General features: G+C 41.3%; 1 protein-coding gene across 2 annotated transcripts in view; it reads left to right on the forward strand.

Annotated features, from left to right (window-relative positions):
- The first annotated feature begins 4,440 nt into the window (after positions 1–4,440).
- LOC132395545 (collagen alpha-1(IX) chain-like) overlaps positions 4,441–20,397 on the forward strand; it is a 49,634-nt gene continuing 33,677 nt past the window's right edge. The window contains exons 1-3 of one of the 2 annotated variants that reach the window (XR_009512665.1): positions 4,441–5,094; positions 13,039–13,281; positions 15,635–15,758. Coding sequence is in view for 1 of the 2 variants with exons in the window: in XM_059972322.1 (XP_059828305.1) it covers positions 4,887–5,094; positions 13,039–13,281; positions 15,635–15,758 (575 nt within the window). In the remaining variant the exon portion in view is untranslated. The remainder of the gene's footprint in view (positions 5,095–13,038; positions 13,282–15,634; positions 15,759–20,397) is intronic. The other variant, XM_059972322.1, reaches the window with a different exon arrangement.

Below are 20,397 nucleotides of genomic sequence, written 5' to 3' on the forward strand. Positions count from 1 at the left end.
AGTAGCTTTGTTTCACCTTATTTTGTTTGAATTTGTGTCTGTTCAATTACAGCACTATTGTTCAAAGTAAGTTTTATTATCAAAGTACATGTATATTACCCTATACAACCCTGAGATTCATTTTCTTGTGGGCATACTCAACAAATCTTTAGAATCAGTGAATAGACCATCCAACTAGGGTGTTCAACCAGAGTACTATCATTGAACGGACGATTGTATTCAATAGAGCTATCAAACAGCATTTGCTTAGCAACAACCTGCTCTGTGGGTCATACCAAAGTCATTCAATTCTTGACCTCATTGTAAACTTGGTCATCGAATACCCACTGTCTCTATTGCCTTAACATAGAACATGACGTGAGTAGGCCATTTGGCCCACAGTGTTGTGCCGAAACAGCTAAGAAGCAAATGTAAAACCACCCAAACACTAATTCTTCCTACCTACACCATGTCCATTTCACTCATCTTCCTTACATCCATGTGCCTATCCAAACGGCTCTTAAAAGAGTTTAATGTATTTGCCACTACCAGCGTACTTGGCAGCATATTCCAGGCATCCATGACTCGAGTAAAAAGCTTACCCCTCATATCCTGCTTGAGCCTTCCCCTGTCGTATTGGACATTTCAACCCTGGGAAACAGATACTCTTTGTCCACACTATCTATGCCTCTCATAGTCTTGTAAACTTCTATCAGATCTCCCCTCAGCCTCCAACGCTCGAGAGAAAACAACCGGAGTTTATCCAGTCTCTCATGATAGCACATGCCCTCTAAACCAGGCAGCATCCTGGTAAACCTCTTCGGCACCCTCTCCAAAGCCTCGACGTCCTTCCTTTAGTGGCACAACCAGAAATGAAACTAGCTTTCTATGTTTTGTTAATTCAGGTAGAGATATTTCCTAAGTGTTAGGGGAGTTTCCTCTTCCATCACCCATTTAAGCAATGCATTCTGTATCCTAACAGTTTTCCTCTTTTAAAAAAAAAACACAAACTGAGAAACTCTGGGACAGATAGCATCTGTTGAGGGAAATGGACAGTGGACATTTTGTGTCGAGACCCTTCATCTGAACTGAAAGATAAAGGGGAGATGGCCAATTGAAAGAGGTACTCGGCACTCACCTACACCCTTTTGTGCAAGCTATCTCCCTTCTACATTTCAGTCCAGATGAAGAATCTCAACCTGAAATGTAGACCATCCATTTCCCTCCACAGATGCAACTTGACCCACTGAGTTCCTCCAGCAGTTTTTCTTTGTAGATTCCAGAATCTGCAGTCTCTTAAGCTTCCAGTCTTTATTTGCTTGCCTCTCCTTCCCTACTGAAGGACTTGATTGTGCCAAAGCATATTCCCTGGGGTTTGAAAAGCCTTGCAGTCAGTGTGCATCTTGAAATGTATTTTTCCTGCAGGGGTAGAATAATAACTGGAAGTACTTAATTTATCCCTTCTCAAATATATTGTGAAGCTTAATTAGTACAAGTTAATTTTAGGCATGATTTATGCATGGAAAGACTGCAATATCTCAAAGAGTACTTTTAGTTCTTAGGAGATGTATAAAAGTCACTTGTATATGAAGTGTAACTAGTACATAGAAGATGCACGTTACATGAAAGAGAGGATATGTCTTTGTATTTGCACTCAAAATGGAGTGAAGGAGCCAAGCCAAACAGGCTGAGTGATGCACAGCTATCCCATTCATCCCTGTGTACCTGACAAAATGTTCGTAACTTTATGTGGAATGTCTATCCTGCGATGGGAAATGCTTCTGGTCTTGAGTTTTATCCAAATTCAGCAGATTCACTTTCCTGCTTTTTATCTGAATTCACTTGTAAAACTTGGCAAATATATTATCTGGCATTTATTCAGCATTGTTTAGAAATTTTTAAATTTGAAAGGACAGCATGTTCAAGCTTTGAAGATGTCCACAAAATGAAGAAAATATTATTTTGCACTATAAGAATTGGATATCATTCAGCTGTTCCTTTTGCATTCATAATGGTATCAATTCTGATGCATGCTGGTGTTTATTTTTCTTCCATCTCACTATTGAAAGTGTTATGTCCAAGCTGGGTGCAGTCCAGAAAGGTTTTGCCCCAGTGCACAATGTGTGGAAAAAGAAACAGTTAACATGTTCAGCATATCTGAGAAAGAAAGAAGACAAGTTGTTCTCTTCTCCCCCCCCCCCCCCCAACCACCACACACACACAGACACTACCTAACATGGTGAGTGTTTCCAGCCTTTTCTGGTTTTATTTCATACTGTTCAGAACATACTTCCAGCAGACGTCACAGAGTAATTCAGAAGCATCCGAATGTTTTCCTCCTCAAGTTAATTCTATATGCAATATGTGAATGCTGTGCGACTCTTATACAAATGGTGATTATTTCCAGATCAATTGTTAGTTTCAATTATAAAGTCAGCAGATTCAATTTAAGATAAGGTATCAACGAATATTGGGCAAAAGCAATATATGAAGTTATGACCTCATTGAGTTAGACCATACTGTTCTGGTTGCCACACTAGACTGGAGGAGGGATGTAGTAAAAATAGAGAATTCCCTACGATGTCTAAAATAGAGGTCTGTAGTTACAAGAGGAGATTGGACAGCCTGGGTTTATTTTCACTGGAATATAGGAGGCAAAGGGATGATTTTTATAGGGATCTACACACTTATAAGGGGTGTAGATGGGATGGATAATCAGAATATTCATCCCAGGGCAAGGGAATCTAGAACTAGAGAGGACAGAATTGAGGGGAGAGGGAAGAAATTTAAAGAAAATCAGAGGCAAGTTTTTAGGTGCTGGTTATTTGGAATGAGCTGCTGAAAGCAGAGCTGATTGTTGCAGATTGGATGGGTACTTGGATAAGAAAAGTGTAGAGCGATAGGAGTCTAAAGACAAAGTTAGCTTGGTTAAGGTGGGCTGAAAGGACTCATTCCTGCTTTGTACGTTTCTGGATTCTATCAATGCCAGAATGGACTTGAAGATGATAGTTTACTTTTGATACTGCATTAATCCATTATTGTTAACTGGGCACAGAATGGGACTACGTTTGCTATCATGATCTATGTGGTTCTGTTAATTGCAATAAATTGGGTGTTCTCTGTGATGATTATTCACCGTGTTTCTTGTGTTTTCTGTGAATGCCTGCAAGAAAAGTAATCTCAGGGCTGTATATATGTTCTTTGATAATAAATTTACTTTGAACTTTGAGTGATTATAGCTCAAAATATGCACCTCCAGTAGTGCTTGTGGGGAAAATGTGTAAAACTATAGATGACAAGGAAAAAAGCCCTTTTTAAAAAAAAATGATTGGACAATGCCTCACAACAGATTGTGAAGCTAACAGAGTTGTGAATGATATGCTCATTTTTGTATGTATTTTGAATCTTATCCATTCCACAGTAATGTAGAATTGATCATCAGTGAAAGGTATTCTAAAGCAGTTTTGTTTTTAAATCAATGCTAATTATTACTTGAAGATAAGGCACCAATTTAATTTCTCATTACTCTGATATTTTGAGACTAAAAGAAGTTAAACTGAGTTTTTAAAAATCCAATCCCATTGCAACTGTGACTGAATAGCAATACATTATAATTTATAGGCTCTGCATATGGGTGAAAGATTCTTTCATCTATGGCACTATTGGAATCCAACAAGGATGAAAGCCCTTCTATTTGTTGGCATATGTGAAATATTCTTGAGTGTTTGCATTGAGTATGCACCACACACTGATGATGCTGAAACAGGCAGTCTCAAGGACAGTGGCCAATTAGGGCATATGTTCAATTTGTGTTGGTGGCGAATGAAAGGCATTTCTGAAGGTAAGAGGTACTAATGGTAAACTGTGCATTACTCTGCACCTAATCCATCTGTCAGTTTATTATCTCACCACTGGCATCACCATCATGGGCTGCAAATACACGTGGATGCTAGAATTACTGTAGTAGAGGCAAAAAGTGATTGGAGTTGTTTGACTTGGATAGAAATGGTGAGAGCTGGGAAAGACTAGATCATCATTTTTCCCACCTTGGCCATCTACAGAACTCCACACTGCAACTATTTAAATTTTCCTTCCCACTACCATGTCTGCCCGGCCTCTCCTATTCTCATCCTGAGGCTAAGTGAAAACAAGAGGGAAAAACTTCCTATTCCACCTGGGTGATCTATAACCGATGGAATAAACATTGATTTTTTTTTGCAGTTTTAAGTAAACTGCTCCCTCTCTGTCCCTTTTACTTGACTCCCACCTCTAATCTACTCAGTTCCCCCTACACCCACATAGCCCTCTACATCATCCTTTCTCCTTCCCATCTCCCCATTATCCATACACATCTACTGGATTCCTATTTGCCTCACATACCTCCCTGACTTGGTTCTATGCTCCACCATCCTTTTCCATTATCCCCACCCCTGCACCAATTTCTGTTCGTTTCCACAAATCCCTCCTCAGCTGGATCATCCTCTGGTTTGCCAGTTGTTGGTCCTCCCCTTCCCCCTACTTTTTACTGGCTATATCCCTGCTATCTTTCAGTCCAGATGAAGGGTGTCAATGCAAAATATTGACTGTCCACTTCCTTCCTGGCTCATTGAGTTCCTTCATAACTTGTGTGTTGATGGAAATACCAAATAAGTATTTTCTCTCAACCAGGCCTTCACCCTCCAGGTTCATGTCAATCATCATTACCCATTAATAGTAATCCTAAACTCAACTCCTTTTATTTACATCACCTCGCTCCAGACTATACCATTCAACTCCCCATTGGGGGAAACTTACAGTACAATAGCCAATTATCCTGCCAATGCACAAGTCTTAAAGATGTGGAAGAAAATCAGAGACCCTGGTTACAGGGAGAGCATGCAAATTCGACACAGCAGCACAAGTCAGGAATGAGTCCTGGATGCTGGGCCTGTGAGGCAGTGGCTCTAAAAGTATTTCCTATCCTACAGTCATTAATGTATTCATTTCTTTTTAATTCAAACTTGCAGGTTTTTTCCCCGTCATCGAGGTGCTGTGTCCTGTGGCTTGTTACTCATTTTCTAATCTCTCACTATTCACTTGACACTTACTGTCAGGAATATTCAGGCTCTGTTTCTGGTGAGTAGGATCTGAGAAGATTGTTTAATATTAAATGATATATGCCTGCTTCGTCTACCATCCTGTATGTCTATTGTAGTTTTACAATTTGAAGGACATCTTTTCAAAGGTTAACACTTGATAGTTTTCCAAAACAAATGAAAACAAATAATTCTATAATACCTACATTGTGATCCATTTTGATAATCCATTGTTCTTTCTGTATACATGCAGCATCTAATCTGTTTTTATACTGCTTCAATATGCCTGATGCTAAATATTTGGTGAATTGATTACACTCCTGTGATGCATCTCGAATGGTTTTGCACAACAATGTCTTTCATAAAAGGGAACTGTTGATGTGTATGTACTTTGTTTAGTAAGTTTAGTAAGTTAGCTTAGATTTTCTTAGATGTCCTGAAATACTGTGAAAAATTTCTCTCGTGTATCATCCATACAGCTCATTTCATTACAACACCATGTTGAGATTGTACCAGATTAAACAATAACAACGCAGAGTGAAGGATTACTGTTACAGAGAAAATGCAGTGCAGGAAGAAAAACAAGGTGCAATACAGTATTGAGGTGATTTGTGAGGTCAATAGTCCATTTTGTCTTACTGAGGGACTGTTCAATGGTCTGAAAACCACTGGTCTTCTGTCCCGTTATTCAATGGGATAGAAGCTGTCCTTGAGCCTGGTGGCATGTGCTTTCAGGGTTTTTATTCTTTTGCCCGATGGAGGGGGGGAGAAGAGAGAGTGCCTGGGTAAGGGGGGCCTTCGGCTGCTTTACTAAGGCAGCAAGAAGAGTTGACAGAGTCCATGTGGAAAAAGCTATTTCTCTATTCTGCCATTTGGACTTTCTGAAGGATAATCTTAATTATCATTTCTGATATCTCTGGCAAAATTAAAACATTTATCTATATTTTGTTTATTTTCCAAAAATAGCTGCCCGTGTTACAGACTTTTTTTCTGTGTGGCTTATTTTCTGACTTCCTGCCAACATTTTACTGTGTATAAAGTGCACAGCTAATTGTACAGTTAATTGTTTCAAGCTCACAAAAAAGAATGCAATATTCTTAAAAAATCAGTACTACTCCAAGAAGTCAAGCTGGAAACATAAAAGCTTGCATTCTGCTTTGTTGCAGCAGTTTGCTCTGTACACTCCTTAATGATCAAGAAAGCATTGATACGTTGTGTATCCAGCACTAATGATTTCTCATTCCTGCTTATATACTGTATGCTTTCTGTAGAAATACCATGAAATGAATTTATGCTATTGTATCTCATGGCTGGTTTTAGTTGGGTATGAATCGGGGCACAGAGTAAACATCCTGAAAATACATGTGATTTATATAAAACATCCACTGTAACTGTCCACAGAAGTAATTTAGTGCCAGGTAGATGTATTAAATAAAGAAATGAGAGAAGTTAAAGGTTCCATTTAAAAGGTAGCATTTACTTCGAAGATGCATTATTTGGCATTTACATTGTAAAATTATGAAATCCTCAAGGACCAGCATACAATTAACAAAATTTTGTGGGAGGAAAATAATTGCAGACATTGTGTCTTCGATCTCTAAATTTCAAAGGAGACATTTGATTTGAGATAGTTCCAGATGACTGAATTGCTCCCTTTAATATTAGTAGTTTTGAAGATTCTTGTTATGTGGTAATAAAGTGTAATTAAATTGGAAATGTTTAGTAACTCAAAATCTTCAAAACCTCCAATTGGCTTAAACATTGAACAGTACAGCACTGGTCAGTCCATTCAGTCTATGATGCTAATTTACACTAAATGTATTCCTGTTTATCATCATTCCCTCATTTTTATATCGAGTTAAATGCATCTTAATCAACCTGCCTGCTTCCTCCGCTATCCCTGGTAACCCATTCCAGGCAGCTACCACATTCTGTTTTAAGAAAAAACAACTTGCCCTCACGTTACTTTTAAAATTCTACCCTCTAATCTTTATTGGAAAGTACTCATTTAGTACTGAGGTCTTTAGTCAGCCTTGATACTCTAGAGAACAACGCAAGTTTGTCCAGCTTTTCCTCATAGCTCATACCCACCAGTCCAGGCAGCATCCTGGTTATCCTCTTTTGCACCTTCTCCACAGTCTCTGAGGAAAAACTAGAACTGCATGCAATATGTAGTCAGAATGAAGTTTGTATACATAGCTGCAGCATGACTTCGCTATTCATAGTCAGATTCCTACCAATGAAGATAAGCATGCCATATGTCATCTTCATCATCTTATTTACTTGCATATATGGACCTGGACCACAAGATCCCTCTGTACCTGAACACTGTTAAGGGGCCTACCATTAACTGGGAATTTTCTTCTTTTATTTGACTTCCCAAAATGTGTCACCCCCCCTTTTCCTGGATTAATCTGTCATTTCTCTGCCCATATCTGTATCTGGTCTATATCCTGCTGTATTCTTTGATTGTCCTTTACACCATCCACAACTCCACTGATCTTTGTGTCATCTGCAAACTTGAAATCCAAGCATCGTTGATAAGTATCAGAAACAGAAGTCCCAGCACCAATACTAGCGGACACCATTTGTCACAGACCTCCAACCAAAATGACAGTCTTCAACCCCTACTCTGTCTTTATGGGCAAGCCTGTTCTGAATCCAAACTTAACTCTGGATCCCATGCATCTTTACCTTCTGAATCAATTTACCATGAAGGACCTCATCAAATGCCTTTCTAAAGTCCATGTAAACACTGTCCACTGCCATAACCCTCAAACTCCTTTTCCATCTCAAAAAATTGACAAAAGATCATAATTCAATGTAGTGATCCTGGCTCTGTTAATCCTCTCTACCCACGGTAGTCCTAGCATTAAAATAAACAGTGTTCTGCCCATCACTCCCACCATGTTTATTAGCTTGTTCCTTAGCTGTCCATCCTTTCAGTCATGCTTGTCATACCATCTTTCTTGCCCTCAGCCCTAGTACCTGTTGCCCTGTTTCTCTGGTTTCCTCCCCCCCCCCCCCCCGCCACTCTAGTTTAAATTCTCTCAAGTAGCACTAGTAAACTTCCCAGCAATATTGTTTCCCCTCTAGTTCAGATGCAAACCGTTGTTACGTGGAAGTGGATTTGGTAAGTGGGACAGAAAACACTGATTGTAAGTAAACACGTTAACTATTTACAAGCAATGAAACACTCAACTAAACATCTATGTCAAAGAAGTACTTACCTAAACTCTTCCTTCCAAGTTACAAAACTGTGCTACTAAACATAAAATAACACTTCTAACTTAAATAGGAACTTTGTTAAATCCCCCTTCCCCCCACACCAAGTTACACAGCTACAACACTAAACATTTAGCAAATAGGTAATTACCTAACAACACACACAAAATGCTGGTGGAATGCAGCAGGCCAGGCAGCTTCTATAGGGAGAAGCACTGTCAACATTTTGGGCCGAGACCCTGCTGTGTTCCACCAGCATTTTGTGTGCGTTGCTTGAATTTCCAGCATCTGCAGGTTTCCTCGTAGGTACTTACCTAAGTGTGCATAGGGGCCCTCCTTTCTGCAGCATACTTTCCCTATAGTCCTTCAGCTCTGGTCACCACCCAATCTGAAGGGGAGCCCTTGGCAAAAAGGGGCAGAGGGGCTCGCACTCACTATTCTTATACCTCTGGGGTGCCCAAAACCAGAAGCCAGTGCCATGGCATGAAAGCCAGCCAATGGGAGAGACCTGCCACATCCCTTGGATGGGCCAATCAGCGACTGGCACAGTGGAAGCAGCTTACAATCAGCAGGTAAGTTAGCCCTTCACTTTACAACTGTCTTGGTTGTACAGGTCCCCTCTGCCCTGCAGGAGAGCCCAAACGATCCATAAACCTGAAGCCTTTTGCACCAGCTCCTTCACCAAGTGCTACATATATATTTCTCACCTCAGTAGCACATGGCCCAATGATCGATATATCTAAAGCCCTCCCTTCTGCACCAACTCTTTAGCAATGTACTGAACTGCTCTATTTCTTACCTTATTAGCACCTTAGTAGCCTTGAGATTCTGAAAGGTCACATCTCCACCCCCACCCACCCACCCCTCCCAACAGTAGCTGCCTACTTCCTTACTTCTGGTGGTCACCTACCTAGCTGTAGCCTGTACTTGCTACAACCACCTCAGGAAACTCGTTTATGACATCCCCAGTCTCCTGGATGATCCTGAGTCTATCCAGCTGCACCTCCAGTTCCTTGACCTGGTCATTCATGAGCTGCAACTGGGTGCACCTGCCACAGCTGTAGTCATCAGGGAGACCATGGGGTTCCCTGACTTCCCAAATCTTAAAGGAGTACTCCATTGCTCTGACTAGCATCTTGTCTACACTATCAAAGGTAACAGATAAAAAGAAAATTTAAAATAAACTCAGCCTTGCCTTCCCCCCGAAGCCTCTTTAGCCAAAGTATTAGCTCAGCTCCTCACTCTCAAAATGGCCATTCAGCCTAACCCTACCTTTTTATTGGCTGAGTTGGCACACACTTAACCAACTTTAACAAAGCTGTTGGCTCCTCCCATCTACTCTAACTGGACAAACAAACTCTCAACTGAAAAATTAACTGTTATAAAGGGGCTGGTTAATCCCCTCTGCTAACCTGGCTAAACCTCCTCATCACAAATCCCATTAGCTGTTCAGTGAGGGAATGTTGAAATCCTGTTGTGTAGATATTAGAGAGGGACACAACGCATTTTGCTCCAGACCTGTGTTGGAGCCTTGCTTATACAGCATGTTATAGATGTTCACCTTGCATGTCACGTTGGAAATACTAGATCTGGTGGAACAAAACTTCTCCATTCTTCAGCAATCAAAGTTTTGTACAAATGCCAGCAGCAAATATTCTCTTGGATTGACCTTCCTGTGCGTTCATCACCCAAAATACACAGCCCAGTGGGATGACAGTGACAGCTGCTGCCTCCCAGCTCCAGACATAGGGGTTCAATTCTGATCTCCAGGGCTATCTAATTGGAGTTTGCACATCCTTCCTTCTCAGCGTGGCTTTCCCCCACCTTCTCTGGTTTCATCCTGCATCGCACAGTTGTGTGTATAGGTGGGTTAATTGTCCATTATAAAATTAACCCCATTGTGGATAGGTGAGGAACTGGTGGACAAGTGAGAGGCTATATAGTAAAATAAAAAGGTGTCCAGAAAGCCTCAAAGGGTTGGCATCAACATAATAATCCAAATGGCCTCTTCTGTTCAATAAGAAAATTTGAGAGTATGAGAACTATATCAAATATATATGTATTTTTTCAACACAATTGAGTGTCATAATGAGCAGGTATCTGAAACATACAGTAGACCACAGGAGAGGTCTATCATGCCCAGTTGTCTAACTCTCTGGGGTGGGTTGCCGTAGTGGTCTAGTACCACGGTAACAGTCAGGATGATGGTCCAAAAACATTGTTCTTTGTACTGCTCACTCCTGCCTATGCACTGACCTGGATACAGAGAGAAAAAAAATGGTGTAAATCAAAATTGATTTGGCATCTCCCTAGAGCAAGGGGTGTAGATGGGGTGGAGTTTGTTAGGTGTGTTTAGGATGGTTTCCTGACACAATATGTAGGTAAGCCTACAAGAGGAGAGGCTGTACTTGATTTGGTATTGGGAAATGTATCAGGTCTCTCAGTGGGAGAGCATTTTGGAGATGGTGATCACAATTCTGTCTCCTTTACCATAGCATTGGAGAGGGATAGGAAGAGACAAGTTAGGAAAGCATTTAATTCATGTAAAGGGAAATATGAAGCTATCAGGCAAGAACTTGGAAGCATAAATTGGGACAGATGTTCTCAGGGAAATGTACGGCAGAAATGTGGCAAATGTTCAGGGGATATTTAATGGCGTTCTGCATAGGTATATACCAATGAGATGGAAAGGATGGTAGTGTACAAAGGCTGTTGAAAATCTAGTCAAGAAGAAAAGAAAAGCTTACGGAAGGTTCATAAAACTAGGTAATGATAGAGATCTAGAAGATTATAAGGCTAGCAGGAAGGACCTCAAGAATGAAATTAGGAGAGCCTGAAGGGGCCATGAGAAGGCATTGGCGAGCAGGATTAAGGAAAATCCCAAGGCATTCTACAAGTATGTGAAGAACAAGAGGATAAGATGTGAGAGAATAGGACCAATCAAGTGTGACAGTGGAAAAGTAAGTATTATGTAAGTATGGTACCGGAGGAGATAGCGGAGGTACTTAATGATACTTTGCTTCAGTATTCACTATGGAAAATGACCTTGACAATTGTAGGGATGACTTGTAGTGGACTGAAAAGCTTGAGCATATAGACATTAAGAAGGAAGATGTGCTGGAGCTTTTGGAAAGCATCAGGTGGGATAAGTCAAAGGGACCGGATGAGATATAACCCAGGCTACCATGGGAGGCAAGTGAGGAGATTGCTGAGCCTCTGGCAATGATCTTTGCATCATCAATGGGGATGGCAGAGGTTCCGGAGGATTGGAGGGTTGCGGATGTTGTTCCCTTATTCAAGAAAGGGAGTAAAGATAGCCCAGGAAATTATAGACCAGTGAGTCTTACCTCAGTGGTTGGTAAGTTGATGGAGAAGGTCCTGAGAGGTAGGATGTATGAATATTTGGAGAGGCATAATATGTTTGGGAATAGTCAGCATAGCTTTGTTAAAGGCAAGGTTGTACCTTACGAGCCTGATTGAGTTTTTTGAAGATGTGACTAAACACATTGATGAAGGTAGAGCAGTAGACGTAATGTATATGGATTTCAGCAAGGCATTTGATAAGGTACCCCATGCAAGGCTTATTGAGAAAGTAGGAGGCATGAGATCCAAGGGGACCTTGCTATGTGGATCCAGAACTGGCTTGCCCACAAAAAGCAAAGAGTGGTTGTAGACGGGTCATATTCTGCATGGAGGTTGGTGACCAGTGGTGTGCCTCAGGGATCTGTTCTTGGACCCCTTCTCTTCATGATTTTGATAAATGGCCTGGATGAGGAAGTGGAGGGATGGGTTAGTAAATTTGCTGATGACACAAAGGTTGGGGTTGTTGTGGAAAGTACGGAGGGCTGTCAGAGGTTTTGCATCGATAGCTTGCAAAACTGGGCTGAGAAGTGGCAGATGGAGTTCAACCCAGATAAGTGTAGTGGTTCGTTTTGGTAGGTCAAATATGATGGCAGAATGTAATATTAATGGTAAGACTGTTGGCAGTGTGGGGAATCAGAGGGATCTTGGGGTCCGAGTCCATAGGACACTCAAAGCTGCTGCACAGGTTGACTGTGTGGTTAAGAAGGCATACAGTACATTGGGTTTTTTTTTATCAACTATGGGATTGAGTTCAAGGGCTGAGAGGTAATGTTACAGCTATATAGGACCCTGGTCAGACACCACTTGGATTTCTGTGCTCAGTTCTGGTCACCTCACTACAGGAAGGATGTGGAAACCATAGAAAGGGTACAGAGGAGATTTACAAGAATGTTGCCTGGATTGGGGAGCATGCATTTTGAGAATAGGTTGAGTGAACTTGGCCTTTTCTTCTTGGAGCAACAGAGGATGAGAGGTGACCTGATTGAGGTGCATAAGATGATGAGAGGCATTGATCGTGTGGATAGTCAGAGGCTTTTTCCCAGGGCTGAAATGGCTAACACGAGAGGGCACAGTCTTAAGGTGCTTGGAAGTAGGTACAGAGGAGATGTCGGGGTAAGTTTTTTATGCAGAGAGTGGTGAGTGTGTGGAATGGGCTGCTGGCAACAGTGATGGAGGCGGATACAATAAGGTCTTTTAAGAGACTCCTGAATAGGTACATGGAGCTTAGAAAAATAGAGGGCTATGGGTAACCTTAGGTAATTTCTTAAGTAAGTACATGTTCGGCACAGCATTGTGGGCCAAAGGGCCTGTATTGTATTGTAAGTTTTCCATGTTTCTAAAATTCAAGATGACTTGAATAAAGGTTGCTGCTGAAGATAACCATTGTTTCCTTTAGGAGATGTCGGTTCACCTTCCTTGGAAGAGTCTGCTACTGAAGATTTTCACAGACAATCATCAGAAAGAGGATCAGGAAATAGTTCCCCTGAAATATCTGGTGATCTGCATATAACCACACCAAGCATTTCCAATATCATTGAAACCCCACTGGAACTTTATCCTGAATTATCAGTTTCTGGAGGATCTGATCAAGAAGGAAGTGGGTCATCCATGGGAAGTCTGCAAATGCTGACAGATGGAGGTAATACTTCTCCTGGCAGATGGTTCATCACCCTTCATTTCCCACTTTCCTTCAAATCTTTCCACTCCAGCCAGAAAAATAATTAATATCGGTTTCACCGAACATTAGATGTGGAGATGGAGTTGCTTCCATTCTGGGAATCTGGCTGGGAATCTCCACAATGGTCAGTGTTGTGGAATCGAGGGATTAGGATTACAAGGGAGAACAGCCACACAAGGTTTTAAAAGAAAGAGTTTAGCATACTCGCTTTCATCGGTCAGGGCACTGGGTATAGGAGCAAGGACATTATGTTGCAAATCTACAAGTCATCGGTGAGACTGCCTTTAAATCGAGTTGCCCAGTTGGCTTCAGGTGGCTCCTGCTGAATGCCCTCCAAGTTGGCCCTGTTCCAGTTCAGGATTTGTGGATCAGCTCCATCTTTTTCCCTCACTATTTTAAAATTAAGAGTTGATGGTATGGGTTAAATTGTTCCTCTAGTTCCTTCTGACTACTGGGGAGTGTGTCTACCAAGGTGATCATACCTTTTTCTAAGTTCTACCTGAATGGAATTAAGCATTTTGAGATTATATTCAAATCTTTAATTTTAAATCAAAGCCAAGTTGCTTACAAATTTCAATTTTAATAAAATTGCTCTCTAATGAGATAATGTTCTGTGTAAACATTGTAACTCTGTTAACAACTTTCCCAAATGTAAGTTGCTCAGTTTAAAGCACCCAGGAACAACATTTTGCACAAAACACTTAGCATAGTGACCACACAATGTAGTATTTTCAATAAGACCAGTGAGTGACATTATCTTACAGATGCACCATCAATAACTCTTGGAGACGGGAGGCGAGATATAGGCTTTTATTGGCTGGAAGAAAGAACAAGCAGCAATTGACCACCACACTGCATCCTGGAGACTGAGGCTGGGGCGATGTCCCCAACTGCCCCCACACTGGGGTCAGTGGGAGGAGCCACAGGAGCAGCCAGCGGGGGGGGGGGGGGCGTGTCCAGTCAGGCACACGTAGTTCACCACACCTACATTAATATTTCAACACTAATATCAACTTGTGGCACACCAAAATTTATATAATTCATGGCCTTGCTCAAACTTTTTGAAATTCTGACCTTTGCTCATTCCCTTGTTGAGCTCTGTTCAAAAACGTTGGCTGAGAAATTTCAGCAGCATTTCTGGTGATCTTGTATAGAATGAGAGAGAGAATAAGGTGTTGAAAGGGAAGAGAAAGGGTTGGGGATTAAGGTGAGAGAGAGAGAGAGAAAAAGGAGTACCTGAGTATTAGTGAAAGGTTGAATAGGTTAGGAGTTTATACCCTGAAGCATAGAAAAATGAGGGGGTATTTGATAGAGATGTACAAAATTGAGGGTTATAGGTAGTGTAAATACAAGCAGGCTTTTTCCACTGAGGTTGTTTGAGACTAGAACCAGAGGTCATAGGTTAAGGGTGAAAGGGGACGTGTTTAGGGGAAACATAAGGCAGAACTTCTTCGGTCAGAGGGTGGTGAGAGAGTGGAATGAGCTGCCAGTGAAAGTGGGGGGTGAAAGTTCGATTGCAACATTGAAGAGAAATTTAGATAGATGCATGCATGGGAGAGGTATGGAGGGCTATGATCAGGGTGCAGGTCCATGAGAATAAGCAGAATAATCTGCATGGACTGGATTAGCAGAAGGGCTGTTTCTGTGCAGTAGTGCTCTATGGCTCTTGGAGCAAACAAGATAGAGAGCAAGACGGACAGGCAGAGCCTTACGTGGGTGCACGGTCTTGGATTCTGAATATTTTATACCATACCATGTTGCAATAATAGTCAAAATAACTAACCCCTAAAGCCTTAGTTATTTGTTTCTAAATCTTCCATCCTGGTTTAGTTATTCATATTATTTGTTGTGAAGAAATCAAATGCACTCCAGCATGTTCCATGCTCTGGCTCTCTTTTCTTTAAAATTTAGTGAATGCAGCTATTAATGATTGTCCTTCTTCTGGCCATCAGTGGTTGGTAGTGCCCAGGGGCATATTACTACAGAGTTGAAATGCTCAGTAGCTCATGCCATCTGTGCTGGAAGGATCGTTGTGTCTTTCCTTAGACTGCTATTTTAAGAAAACAAAACTGAAATGAAGCATTTCTCATTCTTTCAAACTAAAGCAACATTACAGCCCTCAAATGATATGCAATGTGCATAACTAAGGCAATTCCACGCAGAATGCCTGTATCACTCCCCGTCAATACTGCATTTCCAGGCTGCTTTCTGCCTTGCACTGTGCCAGCAGTTAATGCTGAAGTTTGCAGTATTGTTGTGTGATGTGGATAAACAGCCAAGTCCTGGTGCTAAATGTTCTTCTGCTGTCTTCCAGTTACTAACATGTTGGATGCATTAAGAGTAACCGCCGCAGCTGGAGTCCATGAAGTGGAGGGACCACAAGCTGACTTAATGGCCTATCGCTTAGAACCAGGACTGCAGATTAGGAGAGAAACAAGGTACATAATGTCACATAGAATGGTGAATTGTATTTTCTGATCCTCAAGACTATTAAATAAAAACGATGGTATGATAAAGTAGCAGTTTGCATAATACTATTCCAGTGCCAGTGACCCAGGTTCAATTCCACCATTGTCTGTAAGGAGTTTGTACAACCACACAAAATGCTGGAGGAACTCAGCAAGCCAGGCAGCATCTATGGAAAAAAAGTACAGTCGATGTTTCGGGCCGAGACCCTTTGACTCTCCCTGATACTGCATGCGTTTCCTCCCAGTCCTTCAGTGTCCTCCTACATTCTTTGAGATTAGTTGGTTAATTGGTCACATGGATATAAATTGGGCAGTATAGGCTCATTGGGTCAGAAGGACCTGTTAACCTGCTCGATATGTAAACAAATAAATATACAAACTATCTTGACATAACATCGTGCACCTTTCCAACATCTCATTCTCAGTACAATCTACTTATTTATGGTAGAAAACAATCAATATTGGAGGATTTTTCCCATCATGACATAAACTATTTCATTTCCAAATAATGATGTTACTGTGTTTTGCAGTGCTGAAGAAATACATAAATACTCAAGATGTCCCAAAACAGAAATCATGTTAACAGGTTCTATGGAATTCTGTTTTCTCTATTGGGATTACATCCGTAAATAAATCCTCAGAATTACAGTAGAGTGCTTGGTGGCTGAGGACCACTCTTATGATCCTGGTACATCTGCCTCCTGAACTTCTCTGGCCTAACCTGATGAAGGTGATTGGTGCCAAAGGTACAAGGGTTCCTCTGGTAATTACTGCACCACTAACTCTTTCATTTTGAGGCTCAGTTTGAACAAAAAAAAATGTGTTTAACAAAAATGTTTGGCTTGCAATCAACTGAGCTCTTGTTAAAACTATAGAATTCAATTGTCTACAGTTTTTTAGGGCAAGGATTGTCTATTTCTAGTAATGAATGTGTGAGTCAGATTTCCCTCATGAATATTAAATTCTGGCAGAACTGAATATTGGTAACATTTGCAGTTATCCTGAGAAGAAAGGCCTTCATTTATATAGCATCTTTCATAACCATATGCCAAAGTGCACAGAATTTTGCAATTGTACAAACAAAAGAGCAAAGGCCTTGAAATTCAGTCATGTAATCCTGTTTTATTTCAGCATTATGCAATCAAAATTTGATTTAACATGGAGTGAAATAGGGTATAAAAGAACTTCCAGTTGTTTCACCTGCGAAGAAGTTCGATCTGGCTAGTGCTCAGTGTGTGTGTCTGAGACCAATACCCTCATCCGTCATGTACAGGATGATGCTTATGTAGCATTCCAGAATAATGTGGTTGAAATTGTGCTGAGAATGACTGTTGCTAGTCAATCTCACATTGCAATCTTTTAGAGTCACAATGCTGGTTTTCTTCCCTTGCAAGGTAAGCAAGCTTCTTATTGTTCATCCTTCTGGCTATCCTCTGAAGAAGAATAACCACTGTCTCCCTCTCTATCCCAGATCCAGCTTCTAATCTCCCCAAAACAACCACCCCAACCCATCACTCCAAGGTCCTGCAGTCCTCAGTTCCCTCTCCTTTGTCATCAATCCACTGAGAAAATATAAATAACTGGAGTTTCGTCCAAAGTCAAACAAAAGTTGAACCGTCAGGACATTTCCAGCAGTACCCCTGTAGAAGCTTGTTACTGTTCAATGACATGCTGAACATCCTTAACCCGGGCCTTCTTCCATTGACTCTTCTTCCCAGCTGACCATCTGCACTGGGCCTCAATCCAGGGTGGCACATTTTCCACTACCGGAAAGCCCATGACCAAAACCACAAGTAGTGATTATTTAGAGGTCTCATTCCTACAACTAGAGTTGGTATGGGCAAATCTGCAACCCCAGGACCGAGGATTTACAGTAGTATTTCCATCCACGTCATTCTAATGGACTTGGGAAAGGGAACAGAAGGAAAGAGTTTCAGATGGAATGGCTGTAGTGAAGGAGCTATTATCCAGATTAGTCTATTGTCATATATACCAGGCTGCAATACAATTCTTTGCTCTTTCCTGAATCGCTGAGTGACTGCCTCCTTCCTGATGGTAGCAAAGAGAACAAAGCATTACTTGAGTGATCTGGGTCCTTAATGACAGATTCTGCCTTTTTGAGGCATTGCTCCTTGAAGATGTCCTGGTAAACAGTATGCATATTGTCACGAATCCCGTGACAAGTTGAAAAGGACCAGCAGAAATGGAACACACCTGGAGTCTGGTTTACTATAAATTAAGACTATATTTATTACTACTATGAATTAATATCATTAAAACCAGATAGTCCCGGAGGTAGATATCAGTCTTACGGTGTCAGGTAAGTTTAAGCAGTTCAGTTCACTTTGTGTTGTGTCGAGTTGAATTGATGGAGAGAGAGAGAGAGAGAGTTAATTGAGTTGATGTTTACGTTGGCAACTTTAGTTGTTCTTGCTTCCAAAGTCTTTAGAGTCACTTCGTATGAACCCCACACAGACACAGATGGACAGAGCCCCTTCTAGGGAATGGTCTGCTAACCCACGGCACGGGTTCACCACCAGCAGACCCCCACAGGCAAGCTCTTAACTGCACTGGTAATCACAGGTCAAAATTAATCAGTCTGTGGCCTCCACCTTCGTAGTCATCTTAAACTCCACCAGTGGTTTCTCGGTTAGCTTCCGCAATTCTCCCGTGTCGTGTCTCCTCTGCCGCTATCAGACCACCAGCCTCAACTTTTAATAATCCCTTCGAAATTCCAGCCGTCCGTTAACTCAACCGCTCTGAGCTGTTAGCATGGTGACTTCTCAGCTCGTGTCACAGCTGGCGCCATACTCTCTCTCTCAAGGTCACAATTAAAAGTGTTATCAAAACCAAGTCAGAGTCCTCTCTCTTTTTAAATTGCCTCCTTGTTCATTAGACTGCTGAATTTTCTAGCAGTTTCTCACCTGCGTGACAATATTAATAAATACATCAATAAATCCAGCACTGAGGGCAAAAACAGCGTGGTATAGAAGAGTGACATGGTGCAAAAAAACAATGCTGAAGTGACAATAGAGATTTTCTTGTACCAGGGTCTTCAGAACCCAGAACTATGAGATTGTATCAGAAAACAATCTTTAATGTACAATGTGAATGAAATGATCATCTCCACAGGAACTAGATTTCAACTGTGTGAGACGTTTGCTCGCTGCTGATAGTATTTGTATCTATTCCCAGTGGCACTCTGTATTGCTTGCATTATCCATGGCTGTGCTTGGCTGCTCGGTGGTATCTTTCCATCAATGAGTGGACAGTTTGGTCTCCAGGAATAGAATGGGAAGAAGGGAATTGTGAAATGGTGTGGATATACCACTTAGGCTTGCTCATGGATCTTGAGCAGGAGATGATCAACAGGGGCACAACTTCACAGTATTTACTAGACCCTACGGAGCTGGTTTCCCATGGTTCATTATTCTCTCCAAACAGTCTTTCAAAGTCTTATGGGTGCAATCACTTTGGAAGTAATAATTAGTCTGGGCTCATGCATTTCTGTTACAATAAGTAATGTATTTGTTCACAAGGCCTTCATTTGCTCCAGATCCTGCTGCAATTTTCCATGCTACCTCGTGCCTAGTACTGAAGGTAACACTGTTCCCTTACCATTCAAGCAAGCTGGACGGCAGGGATTTGGGAAAGCCTAGTAGGATAAGGTGAGGGCAGAATGCAGGCACTGCCATCTACTGGATTTGGATCATAAAGGCTCTGAAGAGGTAGTCCTCAATTCCCATGCCTTGATCCCACTTTCACTCCACTCTCCTGGCTTGAAACATGGTACAAAATCACTTTGCCGACTGATTTTGTTTTAATATATTTGAATTCGTAATGCACTAAAAGCAGCGTTTTGCTCTTTACTTGCTTCTAAGATGTAGTGGTCTTTGGCAATTATTGTCCGTTCTATATGATCCACAAATCAAAGAACAGTTAAGAATCAAACACGTTGGGGGAGGGTGGTGGGGTCATATATAAGCAAGACATGTTATGGACAAAATATTTTCTTCCATTAAGAAGGCTGTGAAGTAAATTGAATTTTACAACTGCCAAATAGATTTCATTGACACCATTGCAGACATGTTCTTTAAAGTAATCAGCAGAACTTAAATGCCCTTTTTGTGTCCATTCCACGGTAAGGCTGTGCAAAAAGTGAAATATTGGTGGACGATCCTTGCAAACCTTCCCTTTCTTTCTGTAAGCCATATGTCTGTACCTCGTCCATGAAAGCCAGCAGCTGGAAGTCCTTGAGGTAGAGCTTGCTCTTTGGTCATAGATCTAAAGTGGTGACAACTGAATTTCAATTTGATTAGGTTCACTGGAGAGTACAATCGAAGGCTGTTCTTCAACACTTAATAAGCATTACTGACTAAAAACCAGTTCCTCCTCCATGGCTTTGATTGAACTTGTATCTTGTCCCTCTGAACACCATTCCACTGTTCTATATAATTTGTTTTCTTTTCTTGTCAATGCTGCTCATTTTAAGCTAAGTGCCCATGATGTTATAAGTTTTCCATTACACCTGTGCACACACGTACTTGTGTGTATGATAATAAATTCAACTTTGACCTTTGACTTGACTTTAGCTTTCTCCATAACAGCT

This window comes from Hypanus sabinus, chromosome 1 (assembly GCF_030144855.1).
Source record: "Hypanus sabinus isolate sHypSab1 chromosome 1, sHypSab1.hap1, whole genome shotgun sequence".
NCBI lineage: Eukaryota > Metazoa > Chordata > Chondrichthyes > Myliobatiformes > Dasyatidae > Hypanus > Hypanus sabinus.